Source organism: Caretta caretta, chromosome 4, assembly GCF_965140235.1.
Source record: "Caretta caretta isolate rCarCar2 chromosome 4, rCarCar1.hap1, whole genome shotgun sequence".
NCBI lineage: Eukaryota > Metazoa > Chordata > Testudines > Cheloniidae > Caretta > Caretta caretta.
The window spans coordinates 43,734,805-43,762,746 of NC_134209.1; the positions used below are offsets into that span (position 1 = coordinate 43,734,805).

The 27,942-nt window shown below is 41.4% G+C and overlaps 1 protein-coding gene and 1 long non-coding RNA gene across 5 annotated transcripts in view; one reads left to right on the forward strand and one right to left on the reverse strand.

Moving 5' to 3' along the window:
- Window positions 1-27,572, reverse strand: LOC142071853 (uncharacterized). Of its 2 annotated transcripts, none has more exons than XR_012668066.1 (4): window positions 27,491-27,572; window positions 22,994-23,049; window positions 21,695-21,858; window positions 1-1,995 (listed from the first exon to the last, which is right to left on the reverse strand). It is a non-coding gene; the product is annotated as an uncharacterized LOC142071853 (long non-coding RNA). The 2 variants fall into 2 exon arrangements; XR_012668067.1 differs by lacking the exon at window positions 1-1,995 and adding an exon at window positions 17,434-17,620.
- The window catches only part of EGF (epidermal growth factor), an 87,677-nt gene that overhangs the window by 49,134 nt on the left and 10,601 nt on the right, over window positions 1-27,942 (forward strand). For 2 of the 3 annotated variants that reach the window (XM_048846696.2, XM_048846698.2), the window contains 12 exons: window positions 2,454-2,602; window positions 4,202-4,306; window positions 6,802-7,025; window positions 10,959-11,126; window positions 12,075-12,224; window positions 13,738-13,896; window positions 14,801-14,917; window positions 18,200-18,325; window positions 19,162-19,284; window positions 20,705-20,855; window positions 23,350-23,514; window positions 27,243-27,345. In XM_048846696.2, coding sequence (XP_048702653.2) covers window positions 2,454-2,602; window positions 4,202-4,306; window positions 6,802-7,025; window positions 10,959-11,126; window positions 12,075-12,224; window positions 13,738-13,896; window positions 14,801-14,917; window positions 18,200-18,325; window positions 19,162-19,284; window positions 20,705-20,855; window positions 23,350-23,514; window positions 27,243-27,345 — 1,740 coding nt within the window. The remainder of the gene's footprint in view (window positions 1-2,453; window positions 2,603-4,201; window positions 4,307-6,801; window positions 7,026-10,958; window positions 11,127-12,074; window positions 12,225-13,737; window positions 13,897-14,800; window positions 14,918-18,199; window positions 18,326-19,161; window positions 19,285-20,704; window positions 20,856-23,349; window positions 23,515-27,242; window positions 27,346-27,942) is intronic. The other variant, XM_048846697.2, reaches the window with a different exon arrangement.

Consider the following 27,942-nt stretch of genomic DNA (forward strand, 5'->3'; position numbering starts at 1 on the left):
TTTCCTGGAAATGTATCGGGTGCTTTTATTGAGGGATCATAGAAAATCAAGGCATCTTTACCACTGTTACATATCAAAACCCATACAATATGTAGAGGCTCTTTTAACAAGCATTGCACCCAATTCTCCTAGTAGCATTAAACCAACCTTCTGCAAATGTGGCAAGCTTGTTAGCCTTACAGAATGTGGTCCTGATTCTGCCTGGTGTTCCTTCTGGACCCAGGAGTCAGCCCACATGGAGCAGCTTGCCAGATTAGGACCAGTGAGTACTGCCTCATCCCAGTGCTCTAAGCTTGGTGAATTTGGAAGAGGGGTAGTCAAATGCTGCTTTGTTAAGCCTTGTATAACAGACAGTTTTCTCCTTATAATGAGACTTATCTCCACTGTTCTCTAAGATAATGCAGTATGCTCAAGTTTATCTGAATACCATGGGGGACGCAGATTTTATTTGGATAATTGGGAGTTCAGATAAATGAGAGGGCAGCTTCTCGCCCCAGTTCCCCAGTGGTCTTCCTTGCTGTCAGAAACAGCTAGACAGGGTATAGACATTGCTGTTGTCACAGCACATGGGCAGTAACAACAAGGCAGCAGACTCCGTAGCACCTGGCTCCTGTGGCAGCTTGGCTTGGCGCACACATGCCCCAGCATTACCTCCTGGGGGCAGCTGAGGGAGCAGCATGGAGGCTGCGCAGAAGATGGAGCTGGGCACCTCTGTGCTGCATCGGCCAGGGCCAGAGCTATAACGCTGCCCCAGTGAAGAGTAACTCCATGGCAGAGGTGAGAGGAGGCAGTGAGGGGGAAGTGGATGTGCATGTAGGCAGCTGGGCACAGGTGGCAGGGGGGCTTCCCTGGGAGGGTTGCAAGGTGGCAACTGAGCAGGGGGTTTCACTGGAGGGTTGCATGCTGGCAGCTGCATGGAGTGGCTAACTGGGAGGTTGCACACAGGCAGCTGGTTTTGGGTAAGGTTGCCAACCGTCTAATCACACAAACCCAAACACCCCTGCCCCGCCCCGCGCACTCCATTTCCCCCTCCCTCTGTCACTTGCTCTCCCCCACCCTCACTTACTTTCACTGGGCTGATGCATGGGTTGCGGTGCGAGAGGGGGTGCAGGCTCTGGGCTGGGGCTGAGAGGTTCGGTGGGAGGTGGCTCCAGGCTGAGCTTGGACCAGCTGGTTGGGGTACAGGAGGGGGTGTGGGCTCTGGGAGGGAGTTTGGCTGCTGGAGGGGGCTCGGGGCTGGGGCAGGGGGTTGTGGTGCAGGACGGGGTGACGGGTGCCTCGGTCGGCTCCTGGTTGGCAGCACAGTGGGGCTGAGGCAGGCTCCGTGCCTGCCCTGGCCCCACACCACTCCCAGAAGTGGCCTGCATGTCCCTGCAGCCACTGGTGGGGGAGTCAGGGGGTCTCTGCATGCTGCCCATGCCTGCAGGTACCACCCCCACAGCTCCCATTGGTGGCAGTTCCCGGCCAATGGGAGTTGCAGACTTGGTGCTCTGGGCAGGGGCAGCACACGGAGTGCCCTGTCCCCCCAGGGGTCGCAGGGATGTGGTGGCCACTTCCGGGAGTGGCCAGGTGCCGCCGGACTTTTAGTAGCCTAAAATCTCCCAGTTTGGCTGCAGTAGCTTCTAGGAGATAGAGCCTTCTTCTTGCAAGCAAAATACCCATTGAAGTTAGTGAGAGTTTGCCCGAGTTGAGTTTTTAAAGGCTCAAGAAAAATCTACAGTCAGTGCAAAGGCATTAATGTTGTTGTTAGCATTTGCAGTGAAGTTTTAGTGTTATTTTGTATGCTGTTTTGCAGTTCAGGATACAATTCTCTGCTGATACCAAATATAAAATGACTTTCCCCCCCTCCTACAAATGGTGGTAACCATAACTCTAAACAGTGGAGAATTTCAGATTTCGTCTAAGACCTTGCAAGGTTCTCTGTGTAGGCCAGGCCGTTGTGCCTGTCTGCAGCCCCATTAGAGTTGAGTCCTGGAACACCTTGCAGGACAGGGCCTGTTATTTAAGAAAATAACAAAGACAAATGTGAAAAGAGGTGGAACAGGAGGAAATTATATCCATCCCCCTCCACACACATGCTTTCATTTACTTAAATGATCTGGCAACTAAATATTAACACATTTCTTTCTGCCTCCTCCTTCTGTTGTTTCATGGGCTGTGTTCCACTTTAGGAGGTTGCTGTGTAAAAGAGAACCTTAGGTTATTGAGGAGGTGGTATGTAGGACAGCTAGGATTTATTACTAAGCATGCTCAGCCTGCGGAAGTCATTCTGATTGAAGATAAGTGCCTGTTTGTTCGATCAATAATCACAGGATACCAGTTTATAAATAAGTGAATAGGGATTTTTCCAAAAAGAAAATTCATAGTCAGAGATGAAACAGTAAGATCAGGGAAACTGGACAGAAATGATTTGTGAAATAGTTGAAAATAATTCTTATGTTTCCTCTTAACAGATTTATTTTGCACACACAGCCTTGAAGTGGATAGAACGAGCTGATCTGGATGGCTCAAATCGTGAAAAAATTATTTGTGAAGCTATAGATATACCTGAAGGTCTTGCTGTGGACTGGATTAACCGTAAATTGTATTGGACAGACAGAGGGTATGCTCTTCTCTCTGCACTGATGCCAGAGCACATATAACATTGTCATAAGATATATGGAATAACTGAACTGTAATGTGGGAATAATTGAGATGTTACTTTAAATACAGTAGTGTTTTATCAAGTAATTGTAAGTCATTACTGACTGAAAGCTTAGCATCTGAAAATCAATATCAAGGTGTGTAAAAAATCTGAAAGTGTGTAAAAAAAGAACAATTCTCTGTGATTCTGATATTATACTTCTCGTACAGACAAAATTCCCACTGATTTCAGCAGGAGATTTGTCTTTGTGAGGACCAGGTGATCAGGCTCAATTGCAATGAATGTAGAATATGTGCTGCATATAAGCTCATGAATATTGCTATACTATACACATGACACATCTTGGACATAGCACAGAACCATTGTCTCCTTAATCACAGACCTCCTTGAGTTAAAGGAGACTCTTTGTTAACTCACTGTCATAGAAAGGATTATGTCCTCTTTGTGGCTTAGTCACTAGTGGATAATATGATCACACATGTGAGCCAGCACATCACACTATTCACGGAGGGGAAAAAAAAGCCCATCTTTGGCAAAAAGGCAGTGTTGGATTAGAGCAACACCCTAGTGGTTATATGAAAGATGAAGGATGGCTACATAGCATGACCAACATTTTACTAGACAATAAAAATTGATTCTGAATATGCAGATCATCTTCCTACTGTATGTGCTGTACTCTGAATTGCACCTTCCTCACTCTGTGATGTATATACCCAGGCGATTTTTGTTTGTGAACTGTCTGGAAAATATGTGGATCAACGTCCTGTATAAAAATTAGTAAAGTTCCTATGCCCTTCCTTCAGAAGGTATCCAGAAGTTCATGGATGGATTTGTACCTTTCACACATTCTGAGCCACTGCTTTTTTTCTCCCAGGCCTACATTCCTCCTTCCATCCTGACACTGCTGGCCCTTTCCTTTTTGAGTCAGCTAGGAATGGAAGGATGTAGGTTTCCCTTCAGTCAGATGTTAATACTATTCTGACATTTGTTCCTCTGGATAACATTTATGAGAGTAAAGTTTCTGCAATCTTTTCTGGATAAAATACAGGACTGGGAGTCAGGCCATCTGTGTTTGCTTGGGCACCACTCTGACTCAGTTTCACTGTCTGTAGAGTGAGGATAATGATATGTACCTGTCTTTGTAAAGTGCTTTGAGACCTATGGATGAAAAGTGCTTTAAGAAAAGTATTTATTACTTTTGTTCTTTAACACTTTTCCTCATTCAGGAGCTTATTCTCTCCTTGATTCCAATTAATGTTCTTAATAAACAGACATCCAATTCTCTACCTACCCGAAAAAAGTAGTTTGATTTCCTGCAGAGAAATCAATTTCCTGCTATCATTCTATTGGACCAGATAGTGGAGCTATGACATGAATGATTAAAACAATGGGCCAGTCAGTGCTGGCAAGACTAGCTTCTGTATTTGAAATGCCATTCATTACACTTTATGGTCAGCTAAAGAAAATGACAGTTTAAAAACTCAGTGAGTATATTTTGCTAAAAAAGGAAATGAAGATAACAGTAATGGCTCAAATTTTGTCCTATATATATTGCAGGAAGTCTTACATTGGGAGGAGTGAGTTGAATGGAGTGCGCAGAGAAATGATCATCAAGGAGGACATCTTCCAGCCCCGAGGGATTGCTGTTCACCCGCTAGCTAAGTAAGAAGTAATAGATACTATTGATCTAAGAGTAGGTGGTGAGGAAGGTAAATATTAAAGCTTTCCCCCCCTTCTCTAATTAGGAAACCAGTGTTCAGGTCCTGCCTTTTTCCCGCATAAACTGATCTCATCCTATGATACTTGTCCACTTCTCACTGTTGGAAGTGGGCTGCCCAGTGAAGCAGTAATTGGTTGTGTTGAGAGTGAAGATTGATGGAGTTGAGTGGGAGAAGTTTGCAGAGCTCCTGCCATCACTTGGCTCTGTCCAGTTCTGTCAATTCTTCATCAATCAGCACCCAATTCACCTTGGAACGGGAAGAAAGCAGTAGATGACTTTTTTCTTCTTCAAGGAACTTTGACTTTTATTGTAAAGACACACATTTGCCTTTGGGACACACTATGACCACACATGCCATCTGTCTGGTTTTGTGTGGGTGGGCAGCTGTAGCAATGGGAATCTAGAAGCAGATTTTAAAAATACTTATGGCTTCTTTTTCACTGCTGGGCTATTGTTAGTTGAGGATTAATTACAGGAATTATGTTATTACTATATGTTTTATACAATTATCACCTGGCACCGGGGATAAATTGTATATAAATAAAACTAAGCACATATATATATATATATATATATATAAAGTCACCCTCACTGGTAAATGTTATTAGTTAGAAAGGATTGTATCTTTTGCAGGACACTATATGCTCAGCTTTGAAAGTAATTTTTCCTTTTCACCAGGGAAGGGACTTTATTGCAGTTATCATATTCACATTTAAGTAACATTGCAGTCTTTGAAGTCATATCCACAATAATCTACTGGATGTGAAGGTGCACGAATATAAACATATATCTGCACTTTTATCTTAATTACATATCTGGTGGTGCATACATAATATGTTGATGGGGACATTAGAACCACCAAGTGATAGATTCGGGTTATTGGTGAAATCCTGGCCTTATTGAAGTTAATGGACTCCCATGGACTTTATTTGGGCCAGGATTTCACCCTGTCTGTAACAGGATGGTTTCTAAAACCTGAAATAGTGTTGCAGGGTTTTTCAGAGTCATTTTGATGTCAGGTATGTTTATCCTGCAGGAAAGTGCACTATAATTACTGCTGAGTGAAAAGAGTAGGTGGACCTTGTTAACCCCATCCAGGAAATAAAAGATTTTGGAAAGTGGTGATGGAACAAGGGTATGGAACACAGAGGGTCTCTAGGGAAAACACTTAGGAATACCTGAGTTTGGGAAGCTAGTTATAAGTTATCAATGGCAATAAAGTAAAATCTCAAGTTGAAAGTAAGATTGACCTATATATAGTGTGTCACAGAATGTCGGAGTTTTATGGTCTAGTTCCTGAAAAAGTAGGCAGAAGTCCAGACGAGTTTTGATTACTGTTGACAAGATGATTATTTTTGAAACAGTAACTGATGAATCATTGTTTAAAGTTGAAGCAAAAGATGTATTGGAGAGGGACAGATATGGTGGGGTGTGGAATCAGAGCCCAGTGAAAATGTCCCTGTTGAGAAGTTAAAGGTTAAAGAAACAACAAAGGACTATGGTAGTTTCCATGATGGTAAACGTCAGTATTAAAGATGAAATTCAAAGTCAAACAAGAGTATTAAGAACATTGTGGGACAGATGATACTCTCCATTAGCAGTCCTTTGATGACAGAGGAACTGCTTGTGTCAGGCTAGTAGGATTTGGGGCCTATATGAGTATATTTAACAAAGGCAGATAACTTGGCCAAATTCATCCTTTGATGTAACTCCACTGAAGTCACTGGGATTACACCAGGGAAATTCTGAGGCCCCAAAATGATTAGTGATTCTGCATGCCTTAATTTTTAAATGCCCAACTTGAGTCACTTTAAAGGGGCCTGATTTTCAGAAAATGTTGAGCCCTCAACCTCTGAAAATCAGGCTTCTTTATGCTATCTCGGTTGGGCACCCATAAACTGAGCATCAAGAATCTTTACTTAGTTTGAAAAATTTGGGACAGGGCTCATTTTTGGTTTCTTTTAATATATAAAACAAAATAGAAGAAAATAATTTCCTGGCTGACTTGCTTACAGAGATGTGCATTCAGGATTCCATGTGTGCCCTGTAACAGCTGTTGCTATCACAGTGCCTAAAGCAGCAATCGCTCCATTATTATAGAGTGTTATAGTATTATCATCTGTTGCAAGGGAAACGGAGAACCCTAAACTCGGTAAGAAGCTGATGAGGGAAATGTTTCTTCAGAGATTTTATTTTAAACTGCAAAAACGGAATTATGTTCACAACCACACATATATTTAATATAATGATCTGGGATCATAAAACAATTTTTAAAAGATCAGTATTCTAAGTATTTGTTTTGAGGATAGGTGCCTTATGTCTTCCATGTGCCTGACTTGCTACAATCAGTCTGCCATGAAAGAATTCTCCAAAACAAGATCAATTTGAAGGGAAAACATATTTGCTTACTGACTCCTTTGTGTTTTATTCACTAAAGGAGATTATTCTGGACTGACTTGGGGGTCAACCCACGGATCGAAAGTGCTTCCCTACAAGGCATTGATCGTCTGATTATAGCTAGCACTGACCTGGTTTGGCCCAGTGGAATAACTGTCGACTGCTTAGCTGACAAGTTGTACTGGTGTGATGCTAAACAGTCTGTTATTGAAACTGCAAGTCTGGATGGTTCTAAACGCCGAATACTTACACAGTATGATGTAGGTGAGGTTTTGGGGTTGATGATTACTTGTTATGTATATCTGTCTCTGTGTGTATGTGAATCTGAATTATGGGCCAGATTCTTCACTAATTTACGTCCTGTGTAGCTCCGTTGAGATTAATGGGATTGTAGTAGGTAAGTCCATGCAGAATTTAGTATATTCAGCAACACCTGTACTAGAGACAAGCCGTATTAATCACCCTCTAGTTGTAAGAGACCACCCCAAATCTATTGCACAGAGTTCCATGCTGCCTTCCTTAGAAGATCTATCCCATTAAGAAAATGATACGTTGGTTCCTTGAGTTACTGCTTCACTACATACATACATCAGTGGAGTTACACCTGTGTAAGTGAGAGGAGAAAACAGGCCTTTAGATTTTAAACTCTCTGTATCAAGGACTATGTCTATACAGTCTTCAACATGCAGACATCTCTAAATACATAATACACACATTGCGAGCAATGGAAAGATGATCTTTGCAAGATGCTGGTGGCTATTACTGCTCAGCCTTGCTGTGATTTGAGATGAGAAGATCACCTTGAGAGCTAGAACAGAAGCCTCAGCACAGGATAACTGATAGTCTAACACATTTAGAACAAACCACATTTTAGTGTTTGTTTGTGTGTGTATACAGAGCAGTGATTGCCCTTCGACGCTGTCACATTGTTGACAGCATATATTTTGTAACTGTGTAGTCAGTCTATAGCAGTGTTGCCCAAAAGGCAGGTCATGGATCAATTGAGGACTGCCGTCTGGGTTCAAATAGACCTCCATGTATAATGACCACACTATCACCGTATTGTGGTCGTGTTGTTCTGCCAGAGACCACATTAGGCAGCCATCTCATAGTACTAGGCTGCTCTTTTTCCCTGGTGTGGCTTGTGTTTCTTCTTCTATGCCAGATTCCCCATCACTGATGTGCAGGGCTGCCTGTAAAGATGGGAGGACTCTCCAGTCCCTTGGGTACCAATAGGGCTGAATGGAGTGCCCTTCTAGCATTCCTTTCCCCTCCCCCTCCCCACAGTGCTACTCTGGCCTGTCATTCTTCTTTGTCCCCTCTGTGATAGGTTTGACAGTGAAAAGTACAAACTGTGGTAAACTCCACTTTGCAGCCAAGTCAGGCAGGCTGAGCTGCAAAGAAAAACCTGACAACCTGTTGTAAGTTTCACTTTGTTCTCCAGTGACTGTCAAAGGGGTAGCATCTCTCGGGAAGCAAAAGAGAGGACGAGAGAAAGGAACGTCAGAGGAGAGTGGAGGAAAAGAGATGGATCTGAGACTATGGTGTGTGTATTGGGAGACAGAGAGGTGACATCAGACATGAGACTGTGTTTAGGTTGGTGAGCATCAGACTTATGCATAGGAAGGGGGAAAGAGATACAGAGTGACATCCTGGTCCTGTTGAAGTCGATGGGAATTTTGCCCTTGACATCAGTAGGGCAAGCATTTCACTCTTGGTGTTTTATGGCTTAAAAATGGGACCAAGGGAGGGTTGTCTAAAAATTAATTTTCTTTCTCTCTGGTTTATTTGGAGTTTTTTTTGTTAATTGTCTCTGTCTTAAAATGTGTGGTCTGAGAAAGTCTGTGTGAAGTATTGTATGTATATAATTGTATATTATTTTTAAATGACATACTTTGACAAACACTCAGTTGGACCCATGAACATTTTAAGATTAATACATTGTACCCTGGACAAATATAACTTCAAACCTTCCCAACGGTATCTAAATACCTTATACATACTTTGGGTAAGTATGCATTCTTATTGCACGGGTGCCATCTAGTGTCGCTGTAGTTACAGGTCATATGTGAATAATGAGTAGAATGTACGGGCATCCAGTGACAGCTGCATGCAAGGCAGATTAGGTTTTCTTAGATCTGTTCCATCATTATGACTGTTTTGTAGTTTGAGTAAAAACAAAGATGTGAGCACCTGTTCTAGGGGACCAACAGTAAAGGTCTCTGTTTATACAGTCCCTATTGTGTTTGGAGATGCATAGTAATGGTACATAGTTCTGCTTCTACATGATTCTTGTAGGATGGATCCTTATTTCTTATTTTTAATTTTATTGGATCATTTCCCACTTTTATTTTTGATTTTTAAGTTGTGGTTAAGTATAAGTGAAAACTGTGAGGGCTAAATTACTGATGTCCCCATTGGGATGGGAGGATTTTGGTCTTTCAAGGGTGCAGGTTATGTGTAATAAAATAATTCACTATTTGGATGAAGACATTATCCAGGATATTGGCTAGTTTCTCAAACTTCATGGAATGAAATAAGAAGAGAATCAGGCCAAGGGAGTAAACCTGATGTGGAAGACTTCAGGATATATGCTCATGGGATAGAAAAGGATTCCTAAATCCCAAAACAACATTTAAGAAAAAGTAAACAGTCTTGTCCACATAGGAACATTTCTTTGATATAAATTGAAGTGTGAATTGAAACCAATATGGTTATACTGGTTAAAAACCACTGTGTGGACACACTAATTCTGGTATAAAAGTGGCTTTTTTTTTAGTTTAGCTAATGTCACTTGGGAAAAGGGTTAAGCTAAACTGAAAGAAAGACACATTTATCCTGGAATAAGTATCCAAATGTGGGTGGTATAATTGGTAATATGTTTCTCATATAGACAGTGTTTTTCCAGTTGGGCAAAGGCTTACGTATAAATTGCGTTACTACAGGAAATACCTGTCACTCAACAGGAATACCTGATGCTACAGGCTGATAAAATGGGGCAAATATCCAAACTCTGGCAAGAGTTTAGAGTTCCCTCCAAAAGCAGCTAAAAATATATGCAGGTCCAGTATATATGATCTGTCCGTGCGTGCACTGAGGAGAGGAATACTTGTCTAAATGTATAGGCCCATAGCAACCTAACAATAATCTCTAACTCTGACACCGATACTCAAATAGCCAGAATTAGACAGCATAGATTTCTTTTAAAAATCTATACAACAGTACTTGGCATCCTTAACTCGGAATTGCCATGCTTGTGTTTGGAAATCATCCCCTTATTCCAATTTGAAAATTTAAGCATATGTTCCGTTACCAGTAGAGACCTGCATGGATACAAAATGTATCTCCGTGGATATAAATTGGTACCTGTGAAGCTGCAGGGCTCTGCTGGGAACCACAACAGTGAAAGCAGTAGCCTGTCATGCTGCCGCTCCCAGGAACCAGGGCCTTGTGCTGGCAGCTCCTCTGACGTGGCTGTACTGCTCCCAGCTCCGCCACAACCCCGCCCACTGGGGCAGGCACCAGGCTCACCCGCAGCTGTCTCTGGCCGTGCTATTGCATTGGGCAGGGCTGGGGGCGATACAGATATGCCGGAGGAGCTCTGGGTACAGGGCACTGGCTCCTGAGCGTGGCGGCCTGACAGGCTACTGCTTTTGCTGCTCTGGGTCCCGGTAGCGCCCTGCAGCTCTGCGGATAATGATTTATATCTGCCGATATCTGCATCTGCAAATATAAATTTTGTATCCATGCAAGGCTCGAGTTACCAAGGGAAAAACTGCTACTCTGTGCACTATTTTGAAAATGTAAGGGTTAATTCTAAGCCGTGTAGGTGAATGGTGTAGTATACTGGCTTGTGCATGTACACACATGCACACAGCACTGTCCCTCATAGGATGGAATCAAAATGGAATCAGCTGTATCACAACTTTGCATTGGTAGCAGCTAAAAGAGAATCTTGAGAGGCAAGGGCCTGTGCTTTTGGAGTCGGAAGAGCAGGGTGCGACTGCTCATCAACAACCATTCATGGGCACTGATATTTTCCATCATCTACTGATAGATACATAAAAGTGCAAGTCTGGGTATCTCTACGGTATTGCTGTGTTTCTAGAAAGACGTGTGTGGATACTTATTTTGGTTACGTGCTGACTTGTGTAACTTGAACCTGAACTGGAATTGAAGAGTATAATTGCTTTCTAGGCCATCCATTTGATGTAGCAGTATTTGAGGATCACATTTGGTTCTCTGACTGGGCTAAGCCTTCATTAACGAGGGTGGACAAGAAGACCGGCCAAAACAGGGTACGTCTCCGAGGCAGCATGCTGAGACCCTCGTCAGTGGTTGTAGTTCATCCTTTGGCGAAACCAGGTATACTGCAAAAGTTAAGCAGTCATTTCCTTACGGGCTTCTTTTTATGTTCGCTGCTATTGGTACAATAGACATTTAGAGGAGGGAATGTTCATCTCTGAAATAGAATTTTCAAAAGGCTCCGCATGCACAGTCAGACTGGCTTTTATTAGAATCATGAGAAACCTGTTGTTTTCTGGAACTCTGGAACTCATGGGGGCATTAGTGGGTTTGTTTTCAGCTTGGTGTGCAGACTTTGGACATGCAGCTCCCCCATTAATGCTAATAGCTCTTGCATCTCTAAAGCCATGTGCTTCAAGCTAAGAATATAATACTTTCTGTAGCACTAATCTGACCAATTACCATGAGACCACACTCTTGATATCCATCTATCGCCTTTGTGTAGCTTCCTCCTCCTTATACAAATAATAGTGATGTGTAACACCAAAAAGGCACCTGTGGAACCTCTAAGCTTCTTTGGTTTGAGGGCCAAACCACTTGATTTTTCTGCAAGGGACAAACTCCAACCCATTGGAAGAGCTTGCAGGAAACTTCATATTGCATCTACCTTACTGAAGTGAGTCGTCCTATTGATTTAGATAAGACTACTTGTGTAAATAAGACAGTCACAGTTTGACCCAGTGCTTACTATCCTCTGCACAGAAGTAAGCCTTATAGAGGATGATAGGGCTCCAGGTGTTCAATAATAAAAAGCATTCATAATAGCTGTAAGTATATCTGTGTATGATGGAAAGCATGCAGTTCTGCTTTACTGTCATTAAGGAACACATATACTTTATTGTACACGTCCCATCTTAACCAAAAAAAAGTGCATTCTCTTCTCTGTCAGTTTTAAATTTTTTAACTGCTTCATATCTGCACTGCCAACAAGATAAGATAATTAATAGTTGAGGATTTTCCGAACGTATGGCTGCATCCTGCTAAGGTGCACATATGTCTCTTCCCTAGGGGCAGATCCCTGCCTTCATGAGAACGGAGGTTGTGATCAGATATGTGAAGACAGATTTGGAGTTGCTCATTGCTCATGTCACAAAGGCTTTATGAAAACCCAAAATGGAAAAACCTGTCAGGCCCTGAATATTCCTGAGACAGCAGCAGGTATCATATTCTTTTAGTCATGAAAAAAAACTTGTCTTCAAAGGATACTATCAAATAATAATGTAATGTATTTTTCTTACTCTTCACAATTTGTGATAGGCTTGTAGACATTTGAAAACAGCATTTATTTCCCTTTTATAGGCATTTTCTTACTGTGTCACTCCCCTGCCTTTCTTCTCTCTCTCTCCTTCCCCTCTGGGTTTTGAATGGAAGTCAGCATGTAACCAGTTTGACTCTGCATATAGTTCATGTCTTCATGCAAAACGATTTACACACAATTCCTAACCACATAGATGTGTCGTGTTTTGACTTCATGTGTGAGCAGGACTATTACATGACTGTCAGGTTCTAACTGGGTTCTGCAGGGCAGAATTTCCCAAAGTATCTTGACAACTTACCAAAGTGCATTGCACCAGGTGGAAAAACACCAACTCTTTGCTCTGCCCCTGGCATCAACAGCTGAGGCATTTGGGAAAACTGCTTATATTTTCCAGGAGTGCATTCATACACACTGGTCATGCATTGTGCTACGTGTGGACAAGCCAATATGGTTGGCATACAGTTGAGCTGGAAAAAAATGCTGCTTTGTGGTTGCACTGAATCATGTTAGCTGTGCCTGTGTCAGAGCCTGGATATGTGCAATGTTTCTATTAAGGGTAGGAAGGTCCTGTATTTAACAACATATTTCAGCGTAAGGGTTAGAATTCACAATTGTCTCCGAAAATTAAGGCTTTTCCTCAGTGAACTTAAAGAAGCAGCTTGACTAACTCAGCCACTAAAAACTTAAGCAAATCTGACATGTTCTATCCTGTAGGGGGGCAATGATTCACATTCATCCAAGTGATTATATTACAGGAGAGAGTAATGTAGGTAAGCATCTCACAAAGTGCTAGTCAATATACTGTAGGCTACAATTCTTTACTATCCCCCTCAGGATGGATCAAAGGTTCTTTGCACCTCTGATTTTTATGATTCTGTGTTCTGATATGGTACCCCCAGACTGAAAAAAAGCATCAACTCTCTATTTTTTTCTCCCATACCCCATAAAATACTGGCTTATACAGTCAGGCTCACCTGAACATCCCAGTATCTTGTGAAGGTGAATTGCTGTGCCTTTGAAGTGAATTGCTGTATCATCTCTAGCATTTTTAAAAAGTTTAAAAAATCACGCTCTTTTACACCTCAGTGGACGACCACTGGGGCAGTAACATATGAATCTGACTTCTGTAGTGTTGGACCTTGACACACAGACATCAAAGTATGGACCTTCAATGTTGACAAGTGCAATTGGGGAATTAATTTAATTCCTTTCCATTGTATTTGAGAGAACCAACCACTGAGAGGATTTTAGGCCTGGGGGAACAGGCCAGAATGAGAACAATCTGACTTTTGTTTTAAATAGAAAGCCACAGATTCTGTGACTTGTGAATTACTGATTTATGTATGACTAAAAATCAGAACTTTGATTCAGTAGACTTCAACCATCTGTTCTACTTGTCTTCAACATTTTCAGGGGGTATCTCTGTACAAAAGAAGGCAGCACCACAGAATAAAACAGCAACACTGGAAACCGTATACCAAAGTCCACTGAATAGTAGGACATATGGGGATACTAACAATGGGGAGGAGCTACAGACCCAACACTTGTTGATGGCTGAAATCATGGTGTTTGGTAAGGTCTACAATTTTATGGTTCACAAAGGTCATGGCTGTTGTACTGAAAGTGAAATTCTGAGCTGGATACAAATTGGTTTATTCAACTGGATCAGAGGTGAGTGGTGGAGCTTAGAGGAAGGAGGGATCAATCTGTAATGGTCATGCTGCCTATAAACACCACCAGGGAGAAGAAACAAACATCAAGGTTTAGGTATGGATGATATGAAATTAGAAAGTCTAGTCAGAACCAACCAAAGGTGGGATCCAGAGGGGCACTGGATCAAATATGGACAGAAGGCTTTTGCTTAACAGGAAAACTGTAAATCACAAAGAACTAGATCAGAAAAACCAAAAAGGGATTAACAGCTTTTCTTGCCTAGACACTTTTATCTCAAGTTAATTGCTATGAACGTTTGTACTTTAAAAATCTGTTAGTTTATGAATTGCCACTATGAGGGTCAAATCCTTTCTTCTCATCAGGCATGGGGGAATTGAACTTGTGACTCCCATGTCCCAGGAGAGTGCTCTAACCACTGGGCTAATGGTTATAACAGCGGCCTGTCTCCTGCCTGGAAAAATTCATTTTGGGTCCAAAAAAATCATGTCAGCTCAACCCCAAATGGATTTTTTTGATTCATCAAAATTTTACACAATTTTGGGATTCAGCCAAATCAGTTATTCACCCAACTCTGATGCATTGTAAGGTTTTGCTTACACTGGGAAAATGAGTGGTTAAACACTGTTTATACCTAGTGTAGACAAAGACAGTTGTGTTTAAAATTGTTAGCTGGTCATTGTTAACCCTAGGGGGCCATGTTTTAAAACTTTCGCTGTACATGCTTTTGTGTAAAAAATCCATTTGCTCCTTTGATTAACTGAACTAGTCAGTGTGGTGGACTTTGATTTTGTTTGTGCTACAGATCGAGATGACTGTGCTGTGTTAGAATGTAATGTCAACGCCCAGTGTGTTCCCCTGGAAGATGGTGCTATGTGTCAGTGTTTGAAAGGATTTATCAGGGAGGGTAAATCATGCTATGGTAAGAGGAAGTATTAAAATGTTCTAGAAAATGATAGAATTGAAAAAGCCGCCTGTCTTTGACATATCCACAGCATGAGCCATCACAGGAAGGCCGACAAGACCGCTGTGTTTAGACACATCATTTCCATTGAAAAGGATAATGAACAGAGACCATGAAATGGAATGGTTAATTATTACATCCATTATTTTCCCTTGAATCATGAGTGTAAATACTATTCATATCAATGAGTAAGACAAATTTGCCGCAGGTGTAACTCTTCTGACTTTAGTGCTCTCAATTCATAAACATTATACCAGGGATGAATTTAGTCTGTTGTGGGAATAGAGAGAGAAACTATGTGCTACAATGCCCTTAGCAATGGAGGATGCAGCAAAAGGCTGAAGAAGCTCTTCTCATGAATATGTGGGAGAGAGAGCTCAAGTCTGTAAGCGGCAGCGTTATCAGACGAGAAGAGAGTTCCCCTTGAACTCAGTGTGGAATGTGAAAGCAAATAGGATCCACTGAACATTCGTGCTCATTGTAGTAGCATTAGCGTTCATAGTTTCTGCAGGCTGCAACCACTAAATATGCACACTTGAACCGATGTAAAAGATTAGCAGGAGTGACAGATTCAGACTATGTAATTAGAGATGAGGCCAATAACAGTGGATATGGTAGAGGGTTATAAATAATTAATGCTACAGAGACCTACTTGCCTTTTCACAGAATGCTAGAACAAGGACACATCCAATGAAACCGGAAGACAGCAAAATTGATATGAGGAAATTGTTACACAACACCAACTATCCTAGGGAACTCATTGCCACAGTCTTTTGTTGAGGACAAGGGCTTGGGGGTAATCAAAAACATTTTATGTATTTAAATGGAGAACATCCACAGCAACATCAGCAGGGTAAAAAAAAAAAAATCATCAGACCTAAATCCTCGTGCTTCCCAGCATAAGCCAATCACTGGCTGCCTGGGGTTGGGGAGACACTTCTCCTCAAGGCATGTCAATTGTTCAGTATGATTTTGTTTGTACCTCCCTCTGAAGCATCTGGAACTGGCCATTCTTACTGACAAAACAACTGTAGATTGTTCTCACCCAGTATTGCAATTCTGTGTTCCTATGACTCGTCAGACATTCTATTCAGTAGAGAGCAGAGATAACAAATACAAATTATGGGGGTAATAGAAATACAAGTATAATATATTTATTTATAAAAAGCATCTAATTACAAAAAGCTCAAGGCACATAGATATTATAGTTGATGTATAATTTAGCATTGTGGATTCTCTTAAGGTTTAATGGGTCTAATGCAATGTTTATATTGTATAGTTATGGGAGCTCCTCTGCCTGTCTCTTTCTGGTATTAGAATGTGCTCTTGGGTACTCTTGTGATGAGACCAGCTACAGCACAGTGCAGTTAGCCCATTTGTGCACTCGCAGAAACAATAAATAAAAGCACTTTATCTTACCACAAAGATAAAGACAAGGCAGACCTTGGAAATAAAGCACAGGCAATCATTTGACTGTAAAACACCAACGACACTTGCAGCATTATTTTAATAATAATAATTGGGAGGGAGAATAGATATGAAATGTTTGTTTCATTGAACTATTGTACCTTTTTCTCTTAACCCTTGTTTCTCTTTTCAAAGTCTACATTCCACTTCATATCGTGCTTCTGGAGAGCAAGAAAGGAGGCAGTTTTGAGATTAGGTTATACACTCATGATTCAGGGAATTTATTTGTCACTTAAATTAAATGGAAAGCCAGGCACTGCAGATCAGAGGGGAGGCCACGGGTAAAGAGAGAGAGAGAGAGAGTGTGTATATGATGCACCCTCATGGGACAGTAGACTTTGAAGCTGAACATTGCAATTTCAGAGATAAACACATTATCATGCCTGGTTCTACCTACAGCCCTTTTTTGGCACAAATAGAAGTTTACTCAAGTATGTTTTTAAAGCAATTTTGCACCACAACTGAGATCAGCAGGGGTGCTCAAGCTTGATACCCCCATGGTATAAAAGAGGGGCTGCTGGCAGAGCATTCTCCACCTTTACTTTAGAATGCTCACCCACTGCCAGTCCAAAATAGTCTTGCACATACTCTGCAAAGCCCACCTGTTTGAGCGGGCTTTGGGGGACGGCTAATGTGTTTGAGGGTGCCTTGGGGGAATGTGTGGTGGTGGGATTTAAATCATACTGATCATATGACATGGGCATCCAGAGCTTTATTTCGGAGTGCCCTTTGGGCTAAAGTTCTTTTTCTTTGAAATAAAAATCAATCAATAAATAAGCCAGGTATTTTCAAGGAAGCCTAAGGGAATTAGGCATCCAGTTGAATGGGGTTTAGGTGGCTAACTTATTCAGGCTTTTTTGAAAACCCCAGCCTCAATTCATGGCCACAAATAAGGACACCTCACACCCCCTGCTCACTCTTCCCAGTACTTTAGAAGCAAAATGATTGCTCTGTACTACAGAGTAAGGCTGATATAAGGCAGCTTACGTCGACCTAATTATGTCAGTTTACACACTCCAGCCTTGCTCCAGCTGATGTAGGTGTCCTATTAAACCGACATCATAATTCCACCTCCACTGGAGGCATAGGCTCATGTCGGGATAGATCAGGGGGATGTAAAGTCCGTGTAGACACTGTGTTACTTACATCGGCTGTTGGCTGTCATTCTTGTCTACTTTCATCCATGGTGAAGCCCTGAAATTGACAAGAAAGCCATGGGGCAGGTGGTGGGCTCCAGCTAGAGCCCAGCTGCCCCGGGCTCCCCATTCCCAGCCAGGCTGCATGCTCCCCGCTCAGAGCCTGTCTTCTCTCAGGCTTCCTGCTCTCAGCCCAGCTGCTGCCTGGGCTCCCCACTTCCAGCCAGGCTGTGCCCTCCTGGGCTCCCCACTCCCAGCCAGGCTGTGCCCAGCCTGCTCCCTGCAGGGAGCCCTGGTGCGGCATGGAGGCTCCTGGCTCCATGCTGCTTGGAGTCTGGCTGCCCTCGGGCTCTTGGCTCACTGCCTCAGCTGGGCCCCTGGTGGGGAGCTGGGAGCCTCGGTGTAGCCGCCAGGCTCCTGTGGGGAATGGGAAGCCAAGAGTCTCGGTGCAATTAGTGTGGTGGTTGTAAGTCGACCCAACATAGGTCGATTTATCTTTCTAGTGTAGACGTGCCCCAAGTAAAGGTAACAGGATTGTTTGCGGGTGGGTCTCATACAGTCATTTCTTTTCCATCATTTCAGCATGTTACTCCATGAATAATGCGTCCCTTGGCTCCTAACATTGTTTTTCTCATAGATATTGATGAGTGTGCTCTTAACATGGACCGCTGTAATCGATACCTATCGGACTGTATCAATACCGAAGGTGGCTATGTCTGCAAGTGTCTGGAGGGATACAGTGGAGATGGGCTTCATTGTTATGGTGAGGGGGAGTGTGAGGGTGACAGGGGGAGTGAGAGGCAGTGACAGAATGAATGAGGAAGTAAGAGACGTGTCTAATGATTTAGATCGGCTATGTGTCAAGATGTGAGAGTTGTGTTAAGTGTCTATAATGATCTATCCCACTACTTGGTCGAAAAATGGCATTGGAGTCTGCATACTAATATTAGACTAGTAAGCTCCCCAAGACGGATGACATTTATCATCTCTACTTTTTTGGCTCTTTTCCTACTGTTTGATGTGTGGCAACATCAGCAGCGGATCAATATGCAAAGCCTCTAGTTGCCAATGGATACTTCCCCTTGGTGTTTACACTTTGGTGGCTATGCTGGGGAAAAAATGGGTGAACCAACAGAGATTTATTGGAAATCATTACCATGCATATAAACTAAAGCAGGTATTCAGTGTGTCATAATACTCCTCAAATAATTCTAGGTTAGTTTAATAGGCATGAGCTTCAAGTTGTTGACATTTACACCCTGAGTACATTTAAAGACGTGTTAATAATCAGATCCACTGATCCCACTGTCCTTTAATTTTATCGGTGAAGCTTCTGCCTTCTCTTTCCAGTGGAGGATCTACTGTCCTTCTCCCAACACTGCAATCCTCTGAGGTGCAGGGATGGATAAGCCTACCTGTCCGCCTCTCACAGAGAGCACACTTTCTTGCTCTTTCATCCCACTTGCTGCCAAGAATATTCTGTGGATCGAAGCTCTGCAGCATTCGTCCCAATGCCAGTAGTGCTGAGCCCATTACTGCCTGTATAGAATGACACTCAGAGGCATTCGTTCTTCTAACTGCAGACTGTTTGGGTGACAGATATCGATGAATGCAAGCTGGGGACACACACGTGTGCAGAAAACACTGTCTGCACCAATACTGAAGGAAACTACACTTGCACTTGCATTAATGGTCTATCTGGAACTGAGGTCAGCTGTGCTGGTGAGTAAAGTTAGTGAATAAGCCAAATAACCTGGTCCCTAAGTAAGGAAGGTCGAGTGCTCCAATAGATGAATCATCCTGGGAAATTCAGAAATTGCTGAATAATGATGTCAGGCAGCCTGTGAATCCAATTAAATTGGTTCTGGATGCTGCTGTTTGCAAATTGCACTTCCCCAAGAAGAGGTGGGCTGAGGAGACCAGATTTTGGTTTTACAAAGCTGGGCATCATGAGTATTTGATTCCATTTGTTGGAAGTATCAACATTCAGGGCCAGCTCTAATTTCTAAATATAATAGCTTACAGCTAATAACCACTGTCTTCTTTAAGAGCAGATATAGTTCTTTGTTGGGGGTAATACCATGCCCCTCTTATGAGATGACCTAAGACTCATCATGTCAAGCCATTTTTCAGGTTCTCCAGGGGTTCAGCCTCTCTGCACAGAGACAGCACAAGGTGTTGTGGCTCAGGGGATACAGCACTAGGCTGGGTCTTGAGAGGATTGAGTTCTAGTCCAGTCTCTGCCACTGACCAGCTGTGTGACCTTAGGCAAGTCACTTCATCTCCCTGTGCCTTTGTTTCCTCATCGTAAAATGGGGATAATAATACTGACCTTCTTTGTAAAGTGCTTTGAGATCTATTGGGGGAAAGTGTTGTATAAGAGCTAGATATTATTATTGTTTAAGTCCTACTTAAGCCCTCAACTAGAGTATAAAGAACAGATTTTCAAGAGTGCTCAGCTCAGTCACCAGAATAAGTGGCCAGATTTTCAGCAGAGATGGGTGTGTTGATTGCTAAGCTCTTTTGAAAATCTGGCCATAAGTGTCACAACAGGAGCTGAGCTTCATTGACGTGCCTCAATGGGAGCTGATCTCCTTTGAAAATGTGGCTTTAAGTGAAGCATAGTCATTGTGCTGGTCCCCTACCTAGAGGTGAATTTTCCTCTTGCTGGTACACTGTCCAGTGACAGAAAGCATTCTACAAAATTCTCCGAGATCTGTCTGTGCAGAAAAATGAAGGAAATTATGACAATGGAAGGTGACCAGCAGATTCTCATGCCCTCTTTGCAAGAATCCGATTTTTCAGCTGTTTAAGCTGTAACCGAGAAACGGTGACATTAAATTATATATGACTTTATGCCTGATTCAGCTATGGAAATAGATAATGTTTTAAAAATCCAAAGCTTAAGTTTGCTCTGGTTGTGTGGTGGTAATAGAAAAACATCATAAACTGTAGAAACAAAGAAAGTATATATTGTAGTTCCACCTTAACCATGTGCAGATGGGCGAATCACAATCTGTTTATTGGGGTTAAAGAATCTTACTTATTATCTTGCCTGGAAATGCTGAAGCTCTGTACCAAGCAATTTTGCCAGTTTAGCCGACGACTAAGATGTGCATGCATGTGAAATACTGTATTTCAGAATCTGCTATGCCTTCTACCACGAGCAGCAGTGATGACAACATTTCCTCTGAACAAGATGGTTTTATGGGCTGCCCTTCTTCATACGAGTCCTATTGTCTTCATGGTGGAGTTTGTATTTATGTTTCAATTCTACAAGACTATGCATGCACGTAAGTATAGACCTTTGTATCATCTGTGCCAATGTATGCCATCCTAGAGATACTGTGATGGGCATTTCCCTCAAGACAAACAATGAAGTATTTTGCCATATATGTTCTCTGTATTTCCTACAACTGTAAGCAGAGCCTGACCTTTATATTCAGTTGATATAAGTGATGCTCACTGTGTTCCCGAACATTGCCGTTAACAGTAGCATTTGATTTCTTCCTTGAGTGCTTGATTCTTTTGCACATATTTGCTTCCGAGTCTATAGGTACATTTACACTGCACACTCCTGTTGGTGGCATGTGGAGTACATACACTACCTGTCCCCTATAGCATAGAGATACATGGCAGTGAAGACAATGAGCTGAGCAGAATCAGGACACATCTGACCCCTACTCATCCAGGCGGTGCCTCCCCCAGCTACACTGCTGTTTTTAGCAGTGTAGTGTCCTGTTGCCTCTCCAGTGCTGGAATCTTTCCCAGCCGCAAGGAGAGACAACAGCAACAGAGAGAGGCTCCATCAGCTTCCCACTGCCAAGCCTTTGCCTGCTGTCCTCCCCCCGCCACAGCCTTTCACTGGCACATGTAGCTACACGCCACAGTGTGAATGCAGCCTGCTTTTTTCTGCAGTGCGTAGCTACACGTACCCTACACGTGGTCGCTAGAGGTGCAGTGTAGACACAGCCTTTGTAGGGTAACTGGCCAGACCAAGGTGCCCACAGCTTTAAGGAATACCGGATGCATAACAGTTGCTTTTCATTTCTACTCCTACATATGTATTTATATATTCTTGTATGTGTTTTTCAATAATAATACTTAGTTATCCACATCTCTGCCAACTCACGTGTCCTCCTTGGCCTTTCGGCTTCTCCCCGGGTTGGTTTGCTGCAGCCATCTGTGGTGCTCTGTGATGGGAGAGGACACCTCCATCCATGCCCTTTCAGACTAGTACCAGCCTTCAGCACCTCCACTTAGAGACTGAGGGATTTTTGTCTCTTTTGGGGCAGTCTGTGTGAAATTATCAAATACAACGGTCCTCTTAAAAACAAGGGGTTCATTAGAAAAAAGAGAAAATGGTAATAAAACAACAGAAATGGTTTGCATATCAGACCTCATCTGAATCCTTTCCAAAGCCCAAGAAGGCAGGGCTCTCTTTAGGGGGTGTCTATGCAAACACTTAGTTTGTGGAAAGCTGGGCTATACATCTACCTTGGACGAGCCTGATGTGCACTAAGTCTTCGTGTGGGCCCTGCTGCCGCAGACAGATTATTTGTGTTTAAAACTATATATCATATGGCAGAGGGCTCCCTTTTGAATGATTATTTTTATATTTGCACACTAGATGGCAGTATTCCCTCATTTAGACTGTAGAATTCACATTAAATACAAGAATGTAGTTAGGGGTGAGAGGGGAACTATGTGTTTAGTGATAAATTGCACATACCAAACATAATTTATTTTAATTTGATTCAAATGCTCATATTAGAGAGTGATCCATTTGGCTTGTATGGAATTTATTGCGGTTTTACATCATAAACATATTAGCATTGTTCTAGCTCTAGTGTGTATTTGTCATATCTTGTGACTGAAACAAGGTGCATGGTCTTAATTTAGTAATTAATGTTTGCATAGCATTTGAGATCATCAGTAAAGGGTACTATAGGCCACATCCTACTTGCTTTACTCCTGGGTGGTTCTGTTGACTTCAGTAAGACCAGTTTGGTGAGTGGGATTTGGGTCTACATTATTAACCCTGAAAGAATTTTAAGAATCTAGTTTACTTTTTGCTGTTTATGTTGCATTGTTCCCGTTTTGTATTTCACTCAGCTTGGACAATGAAACTAGATTGGTGAGATTCCCTTTTACTTTTCAGTTTCTAGTCAATTTCATGAACTTTTTTGTGTGTGTCTGGGGTCACAACACTGAAAGGTGATTTTTTTTAAAAAAAGCAGCAACTGTTCATTTAAAATTTTAAAAGATCCTGCAGATATTTTCTATCCATAAGAGCTTTTGTAATGCCCCTTCTTCCTCTTTCCCCATTGCGTTTAACAACAACAACAACAAAAGTTTGAAAATAAAACCAAATGATTCAGCAAGATCTCATTTTCAAACAATCTTTTATAGGGAAAAACTTGAAACTTACCTGTTGGAAGATGCTACTTTGAAAATCTCAGAGGAACGTTCCCTTATGGAAAATGCCTGTAGAATTTAATAGAAAATAATTTCTTATAATTTTTTAACCACCTCCTAGAATTGAATAAGGTATTAGATCCCTATTATAAAATTCTATAAGATGTTTCTATAAATAACATCTCGCTATTAAATGGTGGTTAGAGAAATTTCTGTAAAACCCTCTTGGTTTATTTAATCCCTGTTAAACTTTCCAAGACTCTTCCATAAGGGTTGCACTTGATGAAGCAACACCAAAGGTGATTCAAACAGTGACATTTTTCTTTTCCATCATTGGTTACTGTGTGTGCTCATTTGCTTTTTTGATAGCTGTGTGACTGGTTACGTGGGGGAGCGCTGTCAGTTCAGCGACTTGGAATGGTGGGAACATCAGCATGTGGAGCAAATAAAGAAGCGGAACATCACAATTGCAGTTTGTATAGTTGTGCTGATCCTGCTGCTCCTCCTGGGATCTCTTGCTGCTTACTGTTACAGGTAAAACTTTCCATCACAAATTTACAACACAACTCTGAGGTACCAAGCAGTTTTTGCATAACTAATGGTGAAGTATAGGGGCTATGCCAGTTTACAGCAGCTGAGGATCTGGCCCCACATGTATTTTGCTCTTTTTTTATTTTCGGTAATTTATCCTATGAATTATTCACAATCCTTAGGCATCTGAGCTCCACTCCCTTGTTTGCAGTACACACATTGACATTAATGAGAGTTACATGTGTTGAGGGAGAAGAAGAATAGACCCTATTAGGTTTGAAAAGGATCCATAATTTGTATTGACGAGGAAGTTCAGACGCATGCCCTATAATGCATATTTTTCCCCTAAGGTTTCTCTTCGGTACTGCAGAGCTGCAAAGCAATTGGTAGGGCTTTGCCTTTTCTGTGATAGCCATCCTGTGAGGTTGGGCAGGGGCTGTGCCTGAGAATTTTCTTGGCCTGGGAAGATCAGATATGTTCCCCTTTTATCACCAAGGCGCTGCAATGATACATGTAGCAGAGCATGTGGAAGCAACAGCTTGCCAGGTACTGGAAGCATCAGCAACAGGGATGTGTCTTCTACGGTGTCTCTGTTGGGAAAGTTCTCCCATCAATCTCTAATGCCTCTTAGGGATTGCACAGGGATGGGCTGCCCTTTGGTGAGAAAATGCCCTATAATCAACATGTTATTTATAAACAAACTGTTCCTATAGATGACAGAGGGTCTCAGTCTTACAATATATTGCAGCCCCCAACTTGCCCAGGTGTCACCGGGAGCTGAGAAAGCAGGATCAAACTCTAGGAAAGGAAATTCTCATGCAAATACCTGTATCTGTATTTAAGGACCTCATCACCCAACTGTCCTCGGAGGCTATAGTACAGTCTTATAGTTTGTACTTGGAGCAAAATACCCAGCAGCCAAATCAAGACACCCTCCTCCTGCATAGATCAAAAAGAAGGAAATAAACCTGCCTACTAGTATGTGTGGGTGTATGTATGCGTGTGTATGTTTTTTAAGATCAGAGTCCATTAAACACAAATAGCCATTGAAGTTAACGTAATTTTTTTCTTATTTAATTATTCATAGTATATTAGACCAAAGAACTGGAAGTGCTGCCATATTTCTTATGTTCTATTGACTGATTTTAGAGTCCTGGATTTAAACCTAATTGCAGGTTGGCCTGTTTTCATGATTTGGGATTCAAAGACAAGTCAGCTGAATTATGTATATAGAATAAATGAACAGAGTGAGGGTTTCTTAACTCTGTGTCTTTAATTGAAGCTGTCATTTTAACAAAGTGAAAAATACAGATGGCTTGAAGGTGCAGGGATATTCACTGATACAGTATATTTTTTCCCCTTTTTTTCCTTTTCTTTCATAGCTGCACTCTGTTAAAAACAAAATCTTTGTCATTTTGCCCTGATTTACTTTTCTTCTTTATCAGATGGTTTTGATCAATATAACTGTTTACCTCAAGAGCAAGTTTTCAGTTATATGCTTGACTGGCTTTGTACTACAGCTATTACTAGCCCAACTAGATCAAAATGAAACTACTGATCTAAAATCCCTATTTAAGTGGAGCCTAGAAACCAATATTTCGATTGAAATTGCTGTTTTGTTTTTTCTTGTAGCTGAGTATATTTTGAAACATATTGATTACATTCCATGAACCGATTGGTAATACTCGTACTCTCCCCCCATAAAACACAAACTCGTATCTCTTTATAATTGCAAGAATCTAAGGAAAACTATGTTTATTCACCTCCAAAATTTATAATGTAGAAGGCAAAAGAATTGATGCACTGTGTCAATTTGTTTAGTGGATATGGTCAAATAAAACAGAATTATTGTTGTTAATATTTAGCACCTTACATTTTTATAGTGCTGCAGCTGGATAAGCCTCATGTCACTTCTTTGAAGCTGGGAGGTATTAATATCCCTATTTGACAGGTGAGAAAAAGTGACTTGCCCAAGGTCACAGGGCAAGTCAGTGGCACAGCTGGGATTAGAATTGAGAAGCTCCTGGTTCCAAGATCATGCTCAGTCAACTGGTGTCACTGCCTCTTCAAATTGTTCTCAAAGTTACACATGGAGATCCTCAAACCTGCCTAGTTGTTCTAGCATGTGTTGTTCTGTATGCTTAAAAAATGAACAACAGAATTCAAACAATCCTTTTAACTGGGATAGGCTGTTGTGAGCACATAGTTCCTGTGTGTGAGTTTTGCTGTGGGCCTGAGTCACTTCTGGAACTGTCGGGCACTAGCTCCCTTTGACAGTTGTCCGTAGAGTGCCAAGTGGTTCACATGTGGCTTCATGAAATACTATCTCTCTTCCATCCTGTCCCCTGTCAGGGGGATTTTTCTACATTTGATCCTCTTGGAGTCTATCACTCTTGGGGGAGAGTCCTTGGCTTTGGAATTAACTTTCTCCAGCGATACATCAGAGCCTAGGGTGCAGGATGCAGTGCAGGACACCTCCTCTTAGTCTCATATTTAGTTTCTAGGGTCAGTAGCTACAGGGAGGTACTTACTATCTGTGGTGGGGATGGGTCTGACTTATCTCCACCAGAAGACAATTTTTGGTTTGTATTTAATTTCTATAAATGTGACAAAATATGATAGTTATGGGCATGATACAAATAGCTAATTAACATGTAAAAGAAAGGTGAAATAAAGAGGAAGATTTTCATTTAATAAAGATCAATTGGTAACTGGCATTAAAAGTAGAGCTTATCAGATGCAGTAACTCGGTTTCCACTAGAATTAATCTAGTTTGTGTTTTCTAGTAAATGTATTCTGTCTGTGATCCCAATTCAGGAAACCACTTAAGCACCCGCTTAAAATGAAGTAGGTGTTCAAACTCTGTTCCTCAATAGGGATGCTTTTCTGAAATGGGAGTCATAGTCATTTTCAGTCTTATACTACAGTGATCATTGTTCAACTGCTAAAATAGTGCCTTTGAATTGTGAAATTGATCACTTAGATCTGATTACTTGTTTCTTTTTTTCTCCTCTTAATAATATTATTGGCTTTTTTCAGAACTAAACAGTTTTCCTCTTATATAACTATCTCTGGTAGGCTTACTCCAGAAAATGTTTTAGTTCTTAGAATTTTGAGTACTCTAGATTATTAGTAATATTTACTATATGATTTTCTGAACTTTTGTTGATGTCATTCATGGAAAAACAATGAATAAAAAGGAGGGTTGGATTTTCAGAATTGTATACGCTCAAATAACCATGCAAGAATGCATGCATATTTACTTCCCTGACTTGCACGCACAATTACAGTGACTGGACACACGGTCATAGCATTTGTGCATGCATAGCCCTGAGTATCTGGCCTTTTAATAAAGAGGGAAAAAGCCAAATTTGTAAATAAACAAATATTACAATAATAAACAATCTTATATTTGTTTACTATTCCCTCCCAAATCCTTGTTATTTTTATAAACTACATGATACTGAAGGCACATTGTCACAAACATTTTATTACTGTACCTACTACTGTTTGAACCATTCCACTTTTGTCAAGTCAGGACTTTTTAACCACACATCTGTAATTAGTAGTAATGTACTAATTGGTCTGTATGAAAGAAAACAAAATACATTCACTCATTTGTCAGTATTAGCAAAATATTACCCTTCGCCAATAAAATAAAACGTAAAAGTAAAATGGCATCTGTTCCTCCCAGTGACAGTTAATTTGTCGGGGCTTTTGTTCTGTTGCAGAAGTCAGAACTTCTATAAGAAGAACCCATACGCAGAAGCGATAAGAAATGCCAGCAGCAGCGCCGACAGTGAGAACGTGACACCTACTAGCAATAAGCCTCGGGTAACTATATTAATATGGAAGTAGGAAGGATCAAAGGGTATTAGGGATCCACTTGAGATTATCCATCAAATAATTCTCATCTTAACTATATTAAATAACTGCTAGAGTCATCAAATACTTTGCTGTGAACCGTAGTTCATCTTACCTCATTGTTATCCCGCAAAGTTCACAGCTGCCTGAATGTATTGCAACCATTAGCCAGTGTTATTGTTAGCTTTGAACACAACAGTTGGAACTGTGTTCTAAATTAAGGAAATGGCAAAGTGATGACATGGCATATCACTGAGTTATTTTCACAGGAAAGTATGCCCTCCCTGTAAAAGTTTTCTTGGAAGCCAAGTATTCTGCATGCTGGGCGAGATGTCGAACTTTATATTTGGGTTTGATGCAGTTAAATACCTTTGTATCAGAAGCAGGCTTGAAAAGACAAACATCCAATCTATTATGGCAGCTTAGGCGTGAGCGAATATAAAATATTCTTTTAGCCATTTTTTCTTGATGCAGAGGGTCAAATTCTCCTCGTGGTCAGACTTGTCCAAGTCTGTTGAAGTCACTGGGGTTGCACCAGTGTAACAGAGATAATTTGGCCCCATAAAA